The 20,892-nt window shown below is 44.8% G+C and overlaps 2 protein-coding genes across 5 annotated transcripts; one reads left to right on the top strand and one right to left on the bottom strand.

Annotated features, from left to right (window-relative positions):
- Positions 1-1,017: 1,017 nt before the first annotated feature.
- Positions 1,018-11,234, top strand: LOC120656932 (dual specificity protein kinase YAK1 homolog). Of its 3 annotated transcripts, XM_039935170.1 has the most exons (18): positions 1,018-1,692; positions 2,431-2,630; positions 3,107-3,260; positions 3,352-3,461; positions 3,542-3,611; positions 3,690-3,772; positions 3,851-3,932; positions 4,023-4,063; positions 4,203-4,325; positions 4,498-4,642; positions 4,742-4,850; positions 5,670-5,758; positions 6,000-6,074; positions 6,193-6,267; positions 6,347-7,149; positions 7,233-7,388; positions 9,760-10,019; positions 10,880-11,234. In XM_039935170.1, the coding sequence occupies exons 1-18, from the start codon at positions 1,516-1,518 to the stop codon at positions 10,957-10,959; spliced, it is 2,832 nt and encodes a 943-aa protein (XP_039791104.1). In that variant the 5' UTR covers positions 1,018-1,515; the 3' UTR covers positions 10,960-11,234. The 3 variants fall into 3 exon arrangements, 2 of the variants coding, with proteins under 2 accessions (XP_039791104.1, XP_039791103.1); XM_039935169.1 differs by having other exon boundaries at positions 1,028-1,692; positions 3,851-4,063; XR_005668038.1 differs by lacking the exons at positions 6,347-7,149; positions 7,233-7,388 and having other exon boundaries at positions 1,028-1,692.
- A 214-nt stretch (positions 11,235-11,448) lies between these two features.
- LOC120656933 (pectin acetylesterase 8-like) lies at positions 11,449-14,918 on the bottom strand. Of its 2 annotated transcripts, none has more exons than XM_039935172.1 (12): positions 14,470-14,918; positions 14,280-14,362; positions 14,051-14,180; positions 13,829-13,954; positions 13,321-13,407; positions 13,128-13,196; positions 12,864-12,924; positions 12,589-12,642; positions 12,420-12,497; positions 12,215-12,320; positions 11,982-12,127; positions 11,449-11,868 (listed from the first exon to the last, which is right to left on the bottom strand). In XM_039935172.1, the coding sequence occupies exons 3-12, from the start codon at positions 14,170-14,172 to the stop codon at positions 11,746-11,748; spliced, it is 972 nt and encodes a 323-aa protein (XP_039791106.1). In that variant the 5' UTR covers positions 14,173-14,180; positions 14,280-14,362; positions 14,470-14,918; the 3' UTR covers positions 11,449-11,745. The 2 variants fall into 2 exon arrangements, with proteins under 2 accessions (XP_039791106.1, XP_039791105.1); XM_039935171.1 differs by having other exon boundaries at positions 13,128-13,252; positions 13,829-13,908; positions 14,470-14,910.
- Between the last annotated feature and the right edge of the window lie 5,974 nt (positions 14,919-20,892).

The following is a 20,892-nucleotide window of genomic DNA, read 5'->3' as shown; positions in this document are numbered from 1 at the left end:
GCGCCCTGCTGCTCCGTTGGATCCGTGATCCGATCCCGCGTGCGCGCGGTCACTGAGCGGCAACGATGATCTCGTAGCTCGTGGGACCCGGGTGAGGCGACGCAGCGATTTTGATCCATGCTCGCGGTTTTACTGAAAATAAAAGCGGTTTTACTGCTGCATTTTGCTCGCACAGTGAGTGCTCTACTCCTAGACGGTGCTGCCTTCTCGTGCTCCGCCCGGTTGCTTCTTCTTGTCATGCCTATGTACTCTTTTACTACTTACCATGCATGTCTGCCACTGATAGTCTTTTTTAAAATCTAATTTGAAGGAATAAGTAACTTGGAACGCGTTTGACTTTTGTGGGAATATCCATATTGCTAGGTATGATAGTAGCCATTTATGATTTGTACTTTGCACGCTTGTTTTTATCATAAGAGTATAAACGATGTTTAAACCCACCAACTTCAAATTATATAGCATCTAGGCAAGTATGTATGATGCGATGTATAGCGCAGCATGACTTCATTGGAATTATTTTTTTTCCAAGACTTTACGGGTTGGTATTATGTGCTACACAAGTTATTTTTAAAATCACGAGGTCGATCAATCTCACATTCTGCAACTTTATATCGCATGCGGAAAGAGTCATGATCTCCCACCTCTTGTCTATTTATATTGCGTGCGGTTCACAGAATTTATACACTCATTGCAAAATAACACTTTGATAATAATGTAACCGACTACGATAACATGGAGCACACAAACTTTAATTATTTTCCTTTTTTTTTCTTGGAGCTATCTGATCCACATGATCAGACGGTCACGCTGGCAACTTCCATTTGGCTAAGCCGTCATGACAGCCGTGCTTAGCGTGGACGTCGGCACGTGAGTACGTGACCCGTAGACTACAGAGGCCGCTGCCACCGGAAGCATATTATTGTCACTCCACTAATAAAACGATTTAATAAGTTGATTAACATCTCGGTTAATCAAACCGCGTATTATATAAACTGACTCGAAGCAAAGCCGCGGAAAAAACCAGAGGGGAGGCGAACGCTGACGCTGACGAGGAAGGGGACGAAGAGGGGGTGAGGGAACTGGGACTTGCCGCCCCCGCCTCCAAATTCCCCACTCCTCCGCCACCGCCACCACCCACCCCTCGCTCCGCTCCGCCCCGCCCCCCGATTCCGGCGTTGCCAAGCAACCCCCCGTGCCGGTCCCAAAACCCTACCCGCCCAATCCGTCGGATTCCCAGCTCCCGGCCTCGCGTCGGAAGCCTCCGAGCAGGGGATAGGCGGAGGATCGGATCGGTCGCCGGAGGAGCATTGGGCGATGGCTGCCGTGTAGGATGCAGCTGGACTCCGCCGGGTCGCCGCTTAGCTGCTGCTGTTGCTGGAGTTCCGATGCTTCGGCCGCCGCGATCCTAAGAGCGGGGGGTGGAGTACCCGCGTGGAGTGGGTTGGACGGCTGGTTGATCTCCGTGAGCACCGGCGCCTGCGCGCCGGGAGGTGAGGAAGTGGTTGCGCGAGGTTTATGGAGAAGCCTCTGAGGGAGGGGGCCTCCCCGGGGCCGTCGTGGGCGCCGAGCGAGTTCACGGCTTTCCGGGGGTATGCTGCGGCGGTGGGGGAGCCGGCGGGGGCGTCGCCGTCCGCCCCGGGCAATGGGGTTCCCCCCCGCTCAAGCAACCTCCGCGCCGTCAGGAAGAGGCCTGTACGTTTCCTTCACCTTCCCCTTTCATGCGGCTACCCAGAGATGCTTGCTTCCTGCAGCCGTTCTACGGCCTCGCCATGCTGAATTGTCAATTAGATTTGGCAATTCGCAAACCCTGGTGCGAATGGGATGGTATTTATTGTGCTGAAATGCTATTAGTGAATCAAAAGTTGAAACTCCTATGGCTTAAATTATTCAAATCATCATCGATGCTGCACCTGCTTCCATTTTCTCTTGTTGCTTGCATGCATAGATCAAGCTGCTATGTTCCGACCTGGTGAAATAGTGGATGTACTCATATTCTCTTTTGATTCTTAATTCGTAATGTGCAAACTTTGTGCCTCTTTCAGGATTGCTAACCGTTTAGCTTGTATGCATCTTAAACAAATTTTATTTGCACCATAGTATTAAGTATAAGGTTCATGTTTTTGACTTGCTGTAGTCTTGTAGTCACTAGTACTAGTTTTCATTTGCCACTACCATAATGAGAGCACGTTAACTATGATTTTGATCAAAGTTTGAATTGGAAACAACTTAGATAATTTTTTAGGTTCTTATGAGTGTTTTACATAATACGAACCTGATTAGAGGACACAATGATATAAAGACAGCCTTCAAGTGTGCTACCATGAAAAGAGAGTGGGTTTGATACAGTATCGTTCTTGTATATAATATATCCACCTCTTATCCACATATTTGTGATGATTTACTCTGAACTGCAGCTGTTTATTCATGCAGTTTGTTGCAAGATTAACCACAGACATCATCCAAATTTATGAAAAATGCAATCCTGAGTTTAAATACTCAGAGTCACTAAACCCCAAGCGGTTTCTCACCAACCCTGCAGTTCCCGTTCACAACGATGGTCTTGACAATGCAAATTCTGACCTCATTTTGTATGTCAACCTGGAACTGGTTAATAGAAAGTCAGACAGGAGGTTAGTTTTCTTTTTTTGAAGTACCAACTTCTTCCATTTCACAATATAAGGCCATTTACTCAGGAGTTTCCATTTCACAATATAACTAACCCTACTTTAATGGGTGCATGTTTGTTCATTTGCCATCAATTTTCCCTTAAAAACTTAGTGCCTCCTTGTTCCATTCATATGTGGACTTATATTTTAAAAGAGGTGACTATTATCTCTTTTTTTTGTAATTATCTGTACATTTTATACCAGATAAGTTTTGCTTTGGGTGAAATTGATTTTCATATAATATTTGAGAAATATTTAGGCAAGCCTCTATAAGTTGTTTATTAGAGTTGGGCTTTCACAATGTTTAGATTGTTCTTTGAACAAGTGTGGCTTATATGATAAAAACTTCACTGCTCCACTACTATTTGACATGTTTCATTTCAGACTTCAGGATCTTGAAACATGGACATCATTAAATTAGGCTAAAATTTGTTAATTAGGTATGTTGTCCAAGAAATGCTTGGGCAAGGTACCTTTGGGCAGGTTGCGAAATGCTGGGATGCTGAAACCAACAATTATGTTGCAGTGAAGGTTATAAAGAACCAACCTGCCTTTTACCAGCAGGCTATCATGGAGGTCTCTCTATTGAGCCTGGTACGGTACTTTAATGTGCATTCTAGTATTTACTTCTGTTGGATGCTTGGAAAAATTTGACTCTCAACTGTGACTATAATATCGCCTGCAGTTAAACAAGAAATTTGATCCTGATGATCAACACCACATTGTCCGAATGCTGGATTTTTTCCTCTACCAAAATCATTTGTGTATAGCCTTTGAGATGCTTGGTCACAACCTGTAAGATGACTTTCATTTAACTATGTTCATCAATCATCTGTATTTCATTCATGGAATGACATAAACCTACATTTTTATAGGTATGAGCTATTGAAAAGGAATAGCTTAAGAGGTTTGCAAATGAAATATGTACGAACTTTCTCAAGACAGGTCTGTTGTCATCTTAATATGTTGAATGGATCTTTAATGTATTTATTGCAATATGTGATGTGTAGATTGTCTTTTCAGATATTGGATGCATTGATAGTCATGAAAGATGCTGGCATTATTCATTGTGATCTTAAACCAGAAAACATCCTTATAGCTCCGACGTGAGTTGCTTCTTATCAGTATCATGTGCTGGTGTCCATCAATCCTGTAGCCTGATGACTACGAGATGACTTTTGCAGTGTTAAAACAACAGCTGGAGTGAAAGTAATTGATTTTGGATCAGCGTGCATGGAGGGTAAAACCATTTATTCATATATTCAGGTTTTGTTTGAACTCACTCAGCAGTTTAAATTTTGTGCTTTAGTACTATTTGTTGATTTCAAGTCAAGTTTGTACCATTTCCTTTTTCAGAGCCGTTATTACAGGTCTCCGGAAGTACTTCTTGGTTATCCGTATCCTATGTGGCATCTATAATCAGATCCATTATCTATATTCACACAAGCATCTCATGATGCGCAAATTGTTCTGTTTTTGTAATTCTATGTTTGCTCCTTATTATGAATCCTAGCTTGTGCGCTTAACAAATGCTAGATATACTACTGCCATTGATATGTGGTCATTCGGCTGTATTGTTGCTGAGCTGTTTATTGGGTTGCCTTTATTTCCTGGAGCATCAGAATATGATGTCCTTTGCCGTATGATTGAGATTCTTGGGTTAGTACTTCCTACTGAAAAATTCTCTCTTGTTTTTAAGTTTCGTTTAGTAACTTTGTGGGCAAATCACCTATACTGGATTGGGCTGTAACTGTTTGAGCTCTTTCGATTATAAATTAAGAAAACTTGAACACTCTAAATATCCGCTTTCTCAAAATTCATCTATAAATAGTGGGCAACCGCCAGATGATCTGCTTCGTGAGGCTAAAAACACCGGGCAATTTTTTAAGCATGTTGCAAGTATCTATCCTGATAGTGAGGCACGGAATGGCACTGGCAGTGCATACAGAATTTTAAGTGAAGACGAGATCGAAGCAGTAAGTTTTGATGGTTTTCTTGAAGATTATACTTAAGGTCTCTTCAATACCATGCCTTATTCTTTAGCGTTTTTACCCTGTTTACATCTCTCAATACAGAGGGAGTCCAAGAGGCCAAAGGTAGGGAGATGGTATTTCCCTCGTGGAACGCTCGACAGACTCATATTTACATACCCTTGGAAGAATTTGAGTGAGGGAACCTTGCCAGGTTTGTTCTGGAATCCTTTCTTTCAGTATAAAACTATGTGGCCTTCATTGTTCTTTTGTGAAATTTGGGGGTAGTTTGAATGCAATTCATTGTTTCGGTGTTGTATGGTCCCAGAGATTAGTGTTTTTTCGTCACAATGTTTTTGGTCCACCAAATGATTTAATGGTACTCCTCTTTTTCTTAGTTTTTTTAATAACTCACAGGGGATGGCACGGAGGCCCCTCAACACATAAAAATTCCTACAATTTTTCTCGAATACGCAGGAGAGCTGCATATCTTTGTATTAAGGAGAAGAAAAGGTCCAATTACAGTAAAACCATACCACACCTTGGACCAAAGTGAGGGTGGAGTGGAGAAAACACTAAAAGGGCTATTACATATAAAAACGGACACCTAAGGTCCAGACCAGTGTTAAAAAAAATTCCTATAATAATACTGCAGCACAAATATTTGTCTTCAATCGCTGAACTAGAATTTATATTTATCAGTGAGGTGTGCACTAATGTAGCTAGATGATCAGTCTGCAGCTCAGTGAAGTGCACAATTGTTACGAGAAAACACCAGCTACATGTCCTCATCCATATTGTGTGCTGCAGTTGAATATGATTAAGGGGAGAAATTAGATGGACTTCTACTGCATTCACTGGAGTTACGAAGCATATTTTGTCCTTTATTAATGAGGCACTTAGTTCATTGCAATGACAAGTGCAAATTTCTTGAATGAAAAATACCATTCCCATCTGTTTCAAAAAAAAATCATAGCCATCATAGTTCATATGGAAGTACAACGATATATTCACTTCTTCCAATTTTGCTCAGAGACAGAAAAGGCCGATTGCCTGGCATTGGTTGATTTCTTGAGAGGTCTTGTTGAGTTTGATCCGAATAAGAGGTGGTCACCACTGCAGGTATTCACTGAGGATACTGGTACATTTACTTTTTTGGGTATAATATTCTCTTTGTGAATTGGAATATGTTTCAGTTCTCATGCCTGTAAACTTTTTTTATGTTGGAAAATTTTTGTATTGTAGTAGGTTTTAATGCTCCTATTACTGGTTTGATGCTGAGGTTTATACTTGATTTCAATGGCATAAATTTATTTCTTGAAGAATCATCATATGACTTGACAATACAGAAAACATATTTCAGGCCTCATATCATCCCTTCATCACTGGTGAAGCCTTCACTGGTCCTTATGAGCCTGTCCAGGAGACCCCACGGATTGTAAGTACAATCATAAATTAGATTTTCATTACAAGATATGCTCTAAAATGTATGTGAGAGAAGTTAGGAAATATCTGGTTTACAAGTCATGCGTTTTATGTCTTGTTTTGTGTTGTAGCCTGTAGGTCGTGCTGCAGTAGTTGACCACAACCCAGGAGGAGGTCACTTGCTAGGTGCTGGTCTTTCTCCTCAGGTTGTAAGCATTTTCTCTTATGCGTTTAGTTGACAAGTTGTAAGATATTCCTGTAACATCTTAATTATGGATTTTCTAGGTTGGAAGCATTAACAGATGCCTACGATTTAATAATGCTTTGCAACCAAAGATGACTTCGTACGGAAGCAGTTGTGGAAGTTATGGTAGCCATGGTAGCTTTAACGATAATGCTGGTCTTGCAAACAGCTACGGAAGCTACGATTTTAACAGTCTCAACATTTATAACTCACCAATGGATCCTCCTGGGTTTAATTTACGTTCCCAAGATGGAGGATCATTTCTAGGATCTAGTCCGGATATTCGACGAAGACCTCATCTCTCATATGGTGGAGGCATTCGGTTAAGTCCTGGAGGTCCGGGGGCTATGTCTCTTGGGGCCAGTCCATCACAATTTACACCACCAAATTCCCAGATGCAAATCCCAGGTGCTAATGGAAAATATGGTGCCTCTCCTTCAAGAGGTGCTCATGGCTCCTCGTTGGGAAAGGCTGCTGCTGTAGGCCAGTACAATAGGAGGAGGAATCAGGGTTATCCACCTATGCCAATGCCACCACATGAGCACACATCTCAACCGATCCAGGGACACCAAGGAGATGGTGTCAGTGCTGCTCGCTTTGATGGATATAGTCAAGGAAGTTCTGGCTACCCACACAACACACTCCCTAATTCTGGTCATTATAGCTGGAGACCTCAAAGAGGTGTTGGCAGTGGTTTACCTTCGGACCCTTCTTCTAGTCATGGTTCTTTTCCACCCACCAATTACCATGGTTTTCCTCCCCTACACTCCTTCGATGTGTCAGCAGATACATTGCCCTCCACTTCATCGATACCTGATCCAGCCGACTGGGATCCCAACTATAGGTACAATTGTGCATTTTAAAGTTATTTCTTTGTAATGTACCCTACATTACAACTTAGTTTTTTTTTTTAATTATAATATGCAGTGATGAGTCACTCCTGCAAGAGGATTGTTCATTGTCGGTTGAGTTGAGTGGTCTTCACCTGAGAGACTCAAGTGGTCAAACAAACAGATCTAGCAGATTGGCACCTATTCCAAGTCATGATATTTCAAGTTCAAACCCTTCGGCATTGAATCGGAGGTATTGTAGTATTTTTCTTGATGTGATTTAGTTCATGTGCTTAGCCGTTCCAAAAAGTTTATGTTACAGAAGTACCCTTCTTTTGAAAGCTTGCTTCTGATCTGTCGGAAAGTAGGATGCGTATAATGTGGTCGATATATTGCTTGAGCCCCTTGGACGGTATATATAGGAGTACATGGCTTGGAGGGCAAGTAGCCTCTCCTAGAGATAAGGAAGGTTATCCCGGGATTACTATCAATCCTAAACTAACCATATCCGTAGTTGTCTAATATACTCTAACATCCCCCCGCAGTCGTAGCGGTAGCAACACGAACGGTCAAACTGGAGAACAATGGAGACGTATCCCCCCTGCAGTCGGAACGCCGGTGCGAAAGCTTTGACTGGAGACTCATGCAGATGATAGCCCTTTAGTGTCGTAGTAGCCGAAGTTGAGATGGACGTGGTCGAAGCCGTGAAGGGGGTGCGGGTCGAAGCGTCGTCGAGGTGCTCGAGTTCACAAACTCAGCAGCTTCTTGCCGAAGATAGCAGCAGGACGGCGCGGCGGATGACGATGGTATACGGCGCAGTTTGCGACTTAGGTCACGCTCAAGACAGGGGTGGCGACGGCGTAGGTTGCAGCAAGTGTCGCGCTCAGATCAGGGGTGGCGACGACGTATTCCTTCAGGAACATCGTCGGCGATGTCCGCGTGAGAACGGCTGGAGGCGCGGAGGCGGATCGAGCGCCTGCTTGACGAAGACCGGCGGCGAGTGGCGCCACCGCCTGAAAAGGCGACGACACCGGTAGGGTGGCTTGATCACGAACGTTGTCGCTGCAGCCTGGAGGGCGCAGCAACAACCTCGTCCTTCGGGAGTGTCGACGATGAACGGCGACGAACGGCAGGGCGACGCAAACCCGATAACGAATCGGGAAAAACCTAAAAAATCACAGCAGCAGAGGACCCACGGGTACAATCTCGAGTGCACGTAGCAGTTGCCCGCCATCCCATCCCCTTATCTCTTCCCGTCGGTCAAAACAGAGAGAGAGACAGGGGAAAAAGGGAGGAGGGCGCCCGTGGAGTGCGCCCAAGCAGCGCTCCTCTCCGGCGTGCGCGACGGGCAGAGAGGAGAGCCGGTGGGGGAGGGGTGGCGCTCCGACGGCGCGGCGGCTCGCCACAGAAGGTGGAGAGACAACGCAGCGGAGCAGGACCAGGCGGGGTGCCGCAGCCCGATGACGATGACAGCAGGCAGCGAGGTCGGGCCGCCACCCCAGCGGGTACAGCGGTGGCCGCAAGCGGCGCAGCTGGACCGGCGAGGGAGGGCGGCGTGCGGCCGCCGGACGCGCCCTAGTGGTGCAGCGGCATGGCGCCCCCCGATCTCCGCAGCCGGTGGGGACTGGGGAGGGCGCTGGAGGAGTAGATGGGGGCACATTGCCAGATGCGCTGGCAGGGACGACGAGGACGGCGGTGCTTGCGGCGGATCCTGGCGACGACCGGCGAGGTTTGTCCCTTTGCTGCTGGTTGACGACGACGGCGGCGCGAATCAGAGGGATCCACGGCGCATCCTAGGAGGGCGCTGCCCCCGGCGGAGATCGATCTCCCCGGGGGCGGCGCGGGTTGCAGCGGAAGCGGCGGCGGCTAGGTCAGGATCTAAAACCTAGGCGTCTGATACCATGTCGGAAAGTAGGATGCGTATAATGTGGTTGATATATTGCTTGAGCCCCTTGGGCGGTATATATAGAAGTACATGGCTTGAAGGGCAAGTAGGCTCTCCTAGAGATAAGGAAAGTTATTCCGGGATTACTATCAATCCTAAACTAATCATATCCGGAGTTGCCTAATATACTCTAACATGATCAACGGCCAACAGGGATGCATTAGTTTCAAAAAAATTTACATTATGCCATTGATCAATTCTTAATACATTTACATAGTTTGTCTGCATCTTTAGGATGCTGCTGGTTTCTATTGCATCATACCTTGCACTATCGCATGCCTTCAAGGAACAATCATTGTTGGAAATGATGTTCCATGTATGAAAGTTGCTTTTCCCGCTTCTTTTTTCGTTTAAATTTTCTGACTCTATTTTGAAAGGATCCAGATGCTCTTTTACCATGCATATCCTTACTGTCCCTAGGGAAGTTCCACTGGAGTTTTTTGTGAAGTTAGGGGCATATTTTCAGCTCTATTTTATCGCACTGTTTCATTTAATGCCTTTCTAGAACCTGAACTTTTATGATTAAAACTTGTTAGGCAAGTGATTATGCTGTTTTAGGACTGAATGATGCTTTTTATATAGCTATAGTTTTCTACTTTTTTCAACCAACTTAACCTGAATTGCAGCACGAGGAAACATTTTCCCTGCACTAATTACTATACATGTTTTTTTGCTGTAGAACTGGACACCTGTTTCATTCATCATCTCTTGGAGAGAGTGCACATCCTCCAGGTCATGTCACCTTGGATGGTTACAACCATGCAAATTATTTTCAGCAGAGTTTGCCAAGCTTTCATGGACAATCATTTCAGCAGTACAACAGTATGACTTCCAGTTACATACGTCCGATGAGGACTCAACACAATGGCCGGCCTGTCTGGACTAATTATAGTCTGGCAGAACCTCCACCCACTACTATGGGAGATGGAATGCCCTGGGGTAATTTTCATGCTTTCATACTTAAGATTTCTCTTATCTGTCTGGTCAACTGGTCGGTATTAACGGTATAGCCAGGTATTTTGCATAGTTATTATATTTCCTTCCATTTACAGTTCTCCTTTCCACCTTTGATCTTAGGTAAGGCATGCTTTAGAAATTTAATTGACGTTATCTTGTTTTAGTCCCACCTTAACCAGTCTCAATGTCATATTTGCAGTATCTTATAAGCTTCACTATTAAGATTCAGAGAGATGAATGTTGCAGTACACATCACTAGTTGAATCACAAAATAAATAAATACTCCCTCCGTTCCAAATTATAAGTCATTCCAAGAATCTTGGAGAGTCAAAGTTTTTCAAGTTTGACCAAAATTATACAATAAGACAATAACATTTATGATACCAATTATCATTAGATTTTTTATTAGCTATATTTTCATAGTATACCTATTTGATGTCATAAATCTTTGTGTTTCTCTCTATAATTTTGGTCAAACTTTGAGATGATTTGACTCTCCAAGATTCTTGGAATGACTTATAATTCGGAACGGAGGGAGTAAATAAATAAATAAATAAATCGTAGTATGCTCAAATCCTACAGTTGTGCACTTTCTATGCACATGGGATTGGATAAAAGCTGTTAATGTTAATGCTAGACCTGTCGCGTGACAAGCTGACAGCGCACATGATATTAACTTGTTTGTTGTGATACAATTATATTTATTTTCAGAAAACACTTTATCTTGTTATCCTATTGTACATTTAGACAGCTTAGAAATTCTTATGTAATGCTGTGTTCCAATTGGCATCCCTTTTAAATTATATTCAAGATAATACTAATAAATAATCATCATTGTGCAGGAGGGAGAGCTGGTCACTCGTTTGCTGCAAGCGGACTGCCACCTTCCGTTGCAAGAAAGGATTTTGGGAGGATATTTTAGTCGTGGATATGGAGGAATGCCGAATGCCACCAAATCGATGGCATCGGCTGTTTGCATTTGCAATTCCGGGTTGGATTGTTTGTGGGTGTGGTTGCTTTATGCAATGTGTTCCTCCGATGTTTGTCTCCCTGGGATGCTCCAATTCACAAGATATAGTATGGTTATGATTATAGCGTTCGTTTTTTTAGTTTACCCGCACGAATTCCAGTTCAGAAAGTGAGTTGTGCTCATTGGTACAAATCTTGTGAGTTCTGCAGGCCCCCTAGTTTTCCTGACCTGATTATTGTCTTTTCTTCTTTCTGTTTTTTCTTCTTCTGTCACTCCGGCAGAGGGAGGGAGAGTCGTGTGGGAGGTGATATTTTCTATTTTGGAGTTTTTTTTCCTAGCTGAATATAACGCGTCTCACCTCGTTGGTACGGTAGCCTCGACAGTTGCCATTTCAAAAAAGGGGAAATAGTCACGCAGGAGTGCAGAAACAGACCATGGGCATAGAGTATCATAGTAATCTATAAAAGGTGAAATCATATTTGCTGTAAAAATAATCTGTCCCGCCTCACTTCTGAAGAACCAATGTGGCTCATGTAAGTATCAGACGAAAATACAGGGCAGTGGAAACATAGGAAGCTGCTCCTATCCTGTACCTGCCGTTGGAAGCTTCCGGCACCGGATCTTTTTATTCAATCAATCAATTGCTATCAACGCATTGCCCTATACCGGTTAGCAATGCTGGAGCGTCAAATGTAGTAGCGTGACGAATGGCAGTAGGAAGTGAGGCTGCTGTAATTGCTATGCTCGTGACGGGTCATCGTAGACCCGGTTGTGGCAGGTCGAGTCGCAAGGGTACGGGCAGTCGATCTTCTGGAACGGGCTTCGGTCGAAGAACCAGGCGCCAACGGCGTCTGCTATCGTCTGCACAGTAGAGAAAAGCTCCGTCAGAATGAGCATCAGAGGCCTCTCTAGCAGTGAAACACACAATTTAACTCGATGGAAATGTAAGGTTCGGGGTTTTCGGGGTGCATTACCGTGTTTCCGAGCATGGGGGAGTCAGATGAAAACCACAGCTCCTGTGTCTCGGACTGGCAGTGAACGAAGCATGAGTTTATGAACAGCCCTCTGGAGGCGGAATTCCCTTGTTCCGCCACTGCCTTCAGAAAATCATCCCTGAATCCTGCACCGAACATTTTAAGCAATACGACTGGTTAAGCATGGACATCATGACAGGCCTGTTGGAAAATACTGATGCAGTAGAACCAACCCTGTAGTACCCGGAGCTGCGCTGCAGAACACTGGTCTATGTCATGCTTACAGCTACGCCATGTACCCGGAGGGTCAGCAACTCCGGGCACCAAAATGTTCCTTACCTGCAGCAAGCATGTGTATATGATGGCAACGCAAAAAAGATTGATGACAATAGCATAACATGAGCATATTTACAGTAATGGAGTTCTTTCAGTGATAACCTGCCAAGAATCATATGCTGCGTTGAGGATGAACAGAGGTGTCTGTATCTGGTTTACCTCGTTCTGGGGCAAAAAGCACTGCATCGAAGAAACATGTACTTTTTAGTCCGTGAAATTTGTCACCTTGGCCACAGGTGCATCATGGTGCTGCTTGAAATTTACATCTTACCAGTCCTGGAGGTAAGGTTGAAGTGCACGAAGAAGGTAAATTCTTCACTGAACCCTAAGCCATTTGAAAACAAACGTAATCAGGTTCGGACAGACAACATAATAACAGGTGAACAACACATTCTGATAAATGAATATCTTTCTAGTTTATTTAATCAGCTGAATTCAGGCATAATGGCATAGGAATCCTCTCATTATCATGTACTCGATGTGTTTCAGTTAGCCCCACATGATTTTCATCAGTTACCAGTATAAAATGTAAGCAAAAGTGCATACATGTGTTGTAACCACATCGTTGAAAAAGGCAGCAATGTGCCCCACTCCAGAAACATCTTTCCTATCAGCACAAGGATCAGAGATATGTTAGAAAAAGCATTTGAGTTTCCAGAAAGCCTATGAGAGGAATTCTTTTTTGTTTTCCAGGCAACACACTTTGTTCTATTTTAATGGCAGTATATTTAAAAGGCTCAAAACCATATGGGGTGTTTTTTTCTTTTAGCTACTATAAACTGGCTACTAGTACAGGTGCCATTGTCTTACTCATTGATGAAGAAACCAGCATCAGAAAGGCATTTAACCCTGGCACTCGGTGGTAGAAGGTCATGAAATCTGTCGCAGTGTAGTATAGAGGTTAAACCGCCAGCAGAACATCCTGATATTAGAGCCTGGCACAATTTAGTTAGTCTTGCAAACCCTAGTGGTTGACAAGCATTGCTCTCATAAGAATTCATACGTTTTCAGCTTTGTCCATCCCTTTGGCGAGCAGGTCGTCCATGACAGCTTGCCATATCCTTGCACCTCTGTAGTGTAGCTTTGTTGTCTGAACAAAAGGAAAACGAGGGGAAGAACTAAGGCCCTGTTTGGATCCATCCAGATAATTCATTACATGATTAGCTGCAATTAGTTGGGTTCAACCAGCTAATTGGATAATTGCTATTTATCTTGTTAGAAGAGATTTAGCTACGCATTAGTTGGTTTCATTTGGATCCACCACAGCCAAAATTAGCTAAATACCAATTAGCTGGTGCATCCAAACAGGCCAAGGCCCTAAGATGGGAGAGTTAGAGTAGTCCAGTAGATATTCTAATAAAACAGTGTTGTAAAAATTGCAGAATCAGGCCCTTAATTCCAGTCAGTCGTAAGATTGTATGACAGAATCGAGATCCTGACAATCATGTTATGATATCATCTGATCTGAAAGAAAAAACAGAAAATAAAGTAATTGTCAACTATGAACTCACAGGATCGACTTGTTCGACATCGCTGGTAAAAGATGATCCATCGCAGTACCGAACCTTGACCTTGTTCCAATTGTAAAAGTCTGGTTTCGATGATTGCACAAGCACTCAGCATGTGAAGGTACAGACCTGGGATTCTAAGGCGGTCTGAATTGCTACAGAATGAAGATGGCACAACAGTATGCAGAGTAATTCCTCCATCGAGGAACTACTGAAATTCAGTACCTGGGTTGTAATCCGGCGTGTCGCTCAGGATTCCGGAGAAGGCAATCTGCGTCGCCATCTCCTTGGAGGACCCCAGCCGCGTGCGCTTCCGTTGCAGGCAGCTCGTGACATTGTTGCACCATCCTCCCCCCTACCAGCAAATCAAGTGAGAGCGGAACTGAATTGAACATTTTTCCCAGAAGCCGCGATCGCTGAATTACGGGTACACCACTCCCCTTCGAAAACTGACCTCAAAATGCACAAGCCAGCTGTTCACGCCGGAGCCGAAGCCGCGGGCGAGGTGATACGCCGGCGCGCTCCCATCCAAGCACACTACAAACAAGCACGTCAGGCACGGGGCATGAGAACACTTCGATCCTCAGGAGGACGAGAGCGGAGGGGAAATGAAGGAATCGGCGACGAAGCGGAGCTGTGCTCACCTGCTCCTTTGGCCACGGCGGGCGCGGTTTCCACGTAGGTGATGTCCACGAGCAAGCCGTCCGCTGCGACGAGCGCCAGCGCGCAGACCAAGGCGCGGCACCACGAGACGTGGAGGCTCCCGTTGGCCATCCGGAGGACGAGAAGGCGCCGAGAACAGGTCGGTGGAGCACGCAACGCAACCCAGGAGAACCCAAGTAACCTATCGCCCGGAGTCCCGGACACTAGCTAGACATGGAAACGAGGCGGGGCCGGACCTGGAGGCTGGAGCGGCAAGGCTGCGTCGCGGCGGTAGCCTCCTCCGTCCTCCCCCCGTGCGGCGACTCACGGGGTGGGAGGCGGGCGCGGCGGAGTGGCGGACGGGACGGGGGAGGTGGGGAGCCCAACAGCGCGAAAGGTTTGCTGAGTGGGCGGGCGGGCGAGGGCTCTCCTTTTCGGGTTCTCCCCCCCACCGCGTTTGGTTTCGACGCCAGGTCGGCCGCGCCCGCGTCCTTTGTGCCTTTCCTTCCCTTTCCGGTGCCCTTCCTGGGTGCTTCCGCGGGCGTGCATTGATGGGTGCGCGCGATGATCCGGCCATCAATGGCTGCCGTTGTGCTGTCCAGCTGGGGGATTTCCACCAGCGGCAGCGGGTGCCGTGGTGGGGGTACCGAATTGAATGGCGGGGCAGGGCCGGGGATTCGAGGCCCTGTTTGTTTTTGGGCAGCACAAGTAGCACAGAAATTTTGATCAATAATTAGAGGTATTAAATAAAGACAATTTGCAAAACTAACTTCACAACTCTGCACTACTTCGCGAGACGAATCTAATGAGGTCTTTGACCGCGCGTTTGGAGGATGGTTACTGTAACATCACTGTAGCCAATCATCGATTAATTACTGTCATTAGATTCGTCGTGAAAAGTTACACCTATCCATAAAAAAAATTTACAAATAAACTTCGTTTAGTACTCCATACATATGAGATTCTTTTTTCGGAAATCGTGCCCGAAAAGCTACGGTCCTGCGCGGCACGGCCGGCCCGCCGCCATTGTGCCTAGGCTTGTCTGCACGCGGCAAAGGTCCGGTCCGGTGGCCGAAGCCACGGGCCGCCGGCCGCGCACGCGCGACGCGACCTGTGGAAGGAGAATCTCCAGGCCGGAACTCCGCCGCTTGTGAGGTCCAATTATGAACTACTAATCAGTTAGACTGTTTAATTAGTCATTGTTTAGATACAAAAAGTTTATGTTCCAAAATTTTACATTCTCAATGACTGTAAACTTTACATCAAATGTTTGGACACATGTAAAAATTTGCTAATGATGAATTAATTAGGTTTAATAAATTCGTCTCGCAGTTTACAGGCGGAATCTATAATTTGTTTTGTTATTAGTCTACGTTTAATACTTCAAATGTATATCCGTATACTTCAAAAACTTTATACCCCTGGAATCAAAATTTTACATTCAAAACTTTACAAAGGCTTAGTTCCAAAATTCCAAAAAGTGGTCAAATTTCAAAAAATTGGAATTTTGGTTGCATCTAAATAAAGATTTAGTTATTTTTTAATTATATTTAATGTTTAATATATATGATCGAAGATTCTATGTGATGATACTGCAAAAATTTTTGAGACATAAATACCGCGACTTGTCCTTTTCCAAATAAAAATGTCCGGTGGCCGGAATCCATCACGTCATCCATCCTCGCTGTCGCCGCGGTATCCGATGTCTCGTGTCTCGTGCCTCGTGCCTCGTGCCTCGTGCCTCGAGTACAGTTTTGAAGCATTCGACGAGGGCGAAACACGTACAAAAATCGGATTCTCGCAGCACGCGAGGCGAGGCGAGATCTCTGCAGCTCCAGGACCAGAGCGGCACACTTTACAGCGGAGCTGGGCCATGCTGTTCAGCAGTGGGACCGTGGACGACTCTCGTCTTCTCCACAAAGAAATTTGGGCGCTTTTTTTATTTTTTATTTTTCAAAAAAAAATTACAGAAATATATTTTTGGATTTAAGTTATACAGATCTATACCCCTACCGCCCGGCAGAGGGGCGGCAGGGGGCCTACCGCCCGGCAGGTGGACGGTAGGGACCTATATGTAAATAAAAATAAAAATTTTTTGCGCAGAGGTTCTTGGAGGGAGCCTGCCCCCCTGCCGGGCGGCAGGCCCCCTGCCGCCCCACCTCCTCAAATATAAAACGCCAACCCTTCCCTCTGCGCCCTCATTTTCTGCCCACGAGATCCAGAGATGGGAGAGGGAGAGAGGAGGGGTGAGGGAGGTAAAAAAACCGGCGAAGCCCTGCAGGATTTTTGATCCGAACCGCAGGTAACCAATATTTCTCCATGTACTCATTGACCCTTCTGCAAAAATGCACTCCTGGATCATTAAGTAAGGGAGCGGCTGATGTGTATCGCTCCCGAAAATACCTTATGCATCCATACATGATGAACTCAACAATGCCAACAAGAGGAAATCCACGAACACGACGCATTACCATATTGTAACATTCAGCATGGTTGGTCGTCTCGATCCCATAACGTCTCTCATCTGTGTCATACAGAAGTGACCACTTCTCTTTAGGTGTACCATCAATCCACTGTGAAAATGGCTTAGCATGTTCAACTAATGAATCTGTAGAACGTCTCCTGCTGGATGATGATGCCTGGCTCTTAAGCAATTCAGCACTCATGTCATCAATTATAACCCACAAAGCATCAAACTTCCTCTGCTGATTCTGAGTGCACAATCGCTTGAACAAATTCATCAGATCCTTATTCTTGAACCGCTCATAAAAGTTAGCAGCCATATGCCTCACACACCACCTATTGACAACATCTGGCCATATAGGAGGTGAAAATTGACTACCTTCTTGGAGCTGCCTTATAGCTGCAAGTAGACCTGCATGTCTATCACTGATAAGGCAAACATTAGGCCTTCCAGCAACAACGTGAATCTTCAGACGTTCAAGAAACCAGTACTAGCTTTCTGTGTTCTCATTCTCAACAAAGGCAAAGGCGATGGGAACTATCTGCTTGTTGCAATCAATTCCGATTGCCGTCAATATTGTTTTCTTATATTTCCCTGTCAGGAAAGTGCCGTCAATACACAGAACAGGAAGGCAGTAAATGAATGCCCTCACACATGCTCCAATGTAGAAGAAAGCTCGCAGCAGAATGCTTGGCCCCCCTGACAAGCACGGTACACTGTATGTATCAAAAGCACTTCCAGGATTTCTTTGCACAATTGCTTCAAGCATACGAGGTAGGTTGTCATATGATGCTTCATAAGTGCCAAACCTCATCTTAAATACTTTTTGTTTAGCCCGCCAAGCCTTTTGCATAGCTGATCACATACTGGAAATTCTGTTCAATGTCCCTAATTATCAATGCAGGCTCATAATCCATTTTGTCAAGAATCACCCCATACATCTTCTTAGCCACGAAAGTTGATGTGATATTACGATGATGTCCCACTACACCTGTCATTCTACAAATATGTGGTGTAACAATTGAACATTCCCAGTGTGTCTTAAACTTTCCCTTGTATGCATGCACTCGCCATGTACAGTCTCTATCTGCACACCTCACCTCGTATTCTTTGCTGCTAGACTTCAGTACTCTGAATTCCTTCCACAGAGATACAGCCCAGAGCTTCACAGCATCATTCACATCCTCAATGGTACGATACTTTGCCCCTTGTATGACCTCATTCACTCTGTATTCAAACTCCGGACATCTAATATCTTGTACCACTGGATTACCAAAACCCTCTTTACGCCATTCACCTAGCACTGGGAAGCGCTCATCGTCCTCATCGTCCGATGAGTCCCCACATTGCTCTATTATTTGTGCATCATGGTCTTCTTTCTCCATATCCTCCACAATTCCAGGTATCTGCTCGCCTTCATCTGCTAAACCTTGTGGTTCTGATTCTGGTTCTGGAGCTTGCACGTTCTCTTCTTCTTTATCCTCTTCCATCTCTTCATTGCAGTCAGATGTTGTGTGTGTTGACCCTTCACCTAAATCACCGGTCTTCTGGTGATTCTGAATTACCATTGCGAGAGGCCACCCACTTTCAAGAGCTGCGTGCATGTAATGTTGCCATTCTTCCGTACTATTTATATGCGTCAACTCCCAGAAATCCCCATTAGCTTCCCAGGAAGTCAAGGTATGAACCGTAAGCAAATGGGTCTTTGAATTCACATTGAACATCTTGTGAAGACATTTCCGTATGGACTCAAAACTCCTCTCTAGGGGTTTGTCTAGACTGCACTGTCTTCTTTCCAATGCTGATAGATTTACTCCATAGGAATCATGAGTAATTCTATAGAAGTCACCGTAATGAACTTGAAATGCCACTTTGCTCGACATATCTGGAAGTGCAAAGACTTCATTTTAATTAATCTAATATCTACAAATATACTATGCCTTCAATTATAACCACTAATCCGAACCCTAAGTGCTTACAATAATAAAAAATACTAATCATAAAATTAAATATAAAAAAAATCTGGAATGACAAAGTTGAGAAATATTGGTTACCTGCGGTTCGGATCAAAAATCCTGCAGGGTTTCGCCGGTTTTTTTACCTCCCTCACCCCTCCTCTCTCCCTCTCCCCTCTCTAGATCTCGTGGGCAGAAAATGAGGGCGCAGAGGGAAGGGTTGGAGTTTTATATTTGAGGAGGGAGCCTACCGCCCCCCTGCCGGGCGGCAGGCTCCCTCCAAGGACCTCTGCGCAAAAAAAATTATTTTTATTTACATATAGGTCTCTACCGCCCACCTGCTGGGCGGTAGGCCCCCTGCCGCCCCCTCCCGGGCGGTAGGGGTATAGATCTGTAAAACCTAAATCCAAAAATATATTTCTGTAAATTTTTTTTTTGAAAAATGTAAAAATAAAAAAGGCGCGAAATTTGGGGCCATAGATTTGGGTCTTCAGCTGGTGGTAATTCGGCCCAATAGAGAAAGTTGTGGTTGGAAAGACAGCCCGGTCCGTAATCCTCCTATAACTGGGCCATGAAATCAGTTTTTACCCTCTTTGCAAGCAGGCCCAGGAGATCGACTGCTGGCCCTGTATTTATGTGCACGCGGGCCGCGGCACGCCCTCTCTAAATTCTAACCCCGCAAAAATACTCCCTCCATCCTTAAAAAAATGAACAGGTATTTATTTTATAATATAAATTTTAATAATATTTTGTATAAATTTGATCAAATATGAAACCGTTTAACTCCTCTTGTAGTGAGAGTTGCATTTTTTATGCCGAAAAAACATATGCTATGCCTGCAAGTTTCACGTTGATGAGCTGCTATGGACGTGCGCAGAGGAGAGTGCCAGAATGTACCGCCAGGGCTATGCACCGCCCGCGCCGCAAAATACGGATCCATTGCCTCTAAAAAAATTAAATGGCGGGAGGATGATTTCAGCCCACAAGCTTATTGGGCAGCAAAAGTAACTTTTGCTGCATTGATGGAAGATGTTGTCACACCCTAAAATATTTAATTTTAGGATGTGAATATCTTTTAGAATGTGTTTAGCCATCTTTAGGTTTTCCGGAGTATTTTTCCAGATTTTTCTGACAATTATTCTCATTTTTCTCTAGAGCTAAATCCATGTGATGGACACGTGATTCAAATATTTTATTTGGACTTCTCGTGTAAAAAAAAACTATCTCCTGGATCTTTTCTTGAAATTCTTGGAACTTTCCAGAATATATTTTTCACGGATTAAAATATTTATCTAGATTTTTTTAGATTTATTTTAAGCCAAAAAAATATATTTTGAGCGATCGAAATTCTTTCTCTTTTCTTCCTAGATTAGAGGAAACTTGTTTTTCCCAAATTGAGTGTTCCGATTCTCTAATCTTTCACCTCAATCAAATTATGCTTGAATCGATGTGGCGTGGTTCGTTTTCAGTGTTTTTCTGAACAACACTCCGGTGTCGATCTCTCTCGTTTCGTGTTCTCGAATAGCCCGTTCATCTCTGACCGGAACCGTCACTCTAAAACCGTAGACCAAATCTATCTCCCTTAGTCGTGCAGCCTGTCGGGATCGAGCGCCACCAGCTGTAGGCTGTCCTATTCGCCGACTCCTTCACCAGCCCGCCAAATCCACGACTTCCCCGAGTGTCACCGCGACGTGCTGCAGCCCCGCCTTTGGTCGCCGCCGCGTTCGATTCATGGTTGAGAAGCTTCATACTTACCAGAGAACAGAACAATCGCCACTTCCTGCCAAAGTCCAGCCGAATCCGTGCCGCCAACGTGGGTAGCACATTCACGTGTTTACCATGCTCTCCTCTCCCAATTCCCTCTTTGTTTCTGCAGCCGAAACCTTTTTGCCTTCCTATTTTATCTTTTCTCTCTAACCCATGGGCCTGTGCTAGCCATCCTCCGTCTCCTTTATTTATCGTGCACAAACTGGACTCGAACCAAAGCCCAAGCGCTGCACGCCAGG

This window comes from Panicum virgatum, chromosome 1N, assembly GCF_016808335.1.
Source record: "Panicum virgatum strain AP13 chromosome 1N, P.virgatum_v5, whole genome shotgun sequence".
NCBI classification, from domain to species: Eukaryota; Viridiplantae; Streptophyta; class Magnoliopsida; order Poales; family Poaceae; genus Panicum; species Panicum virgatum.
This window is presented reverse-complemented; position numbering and strand designations above follow the sequence as displayed.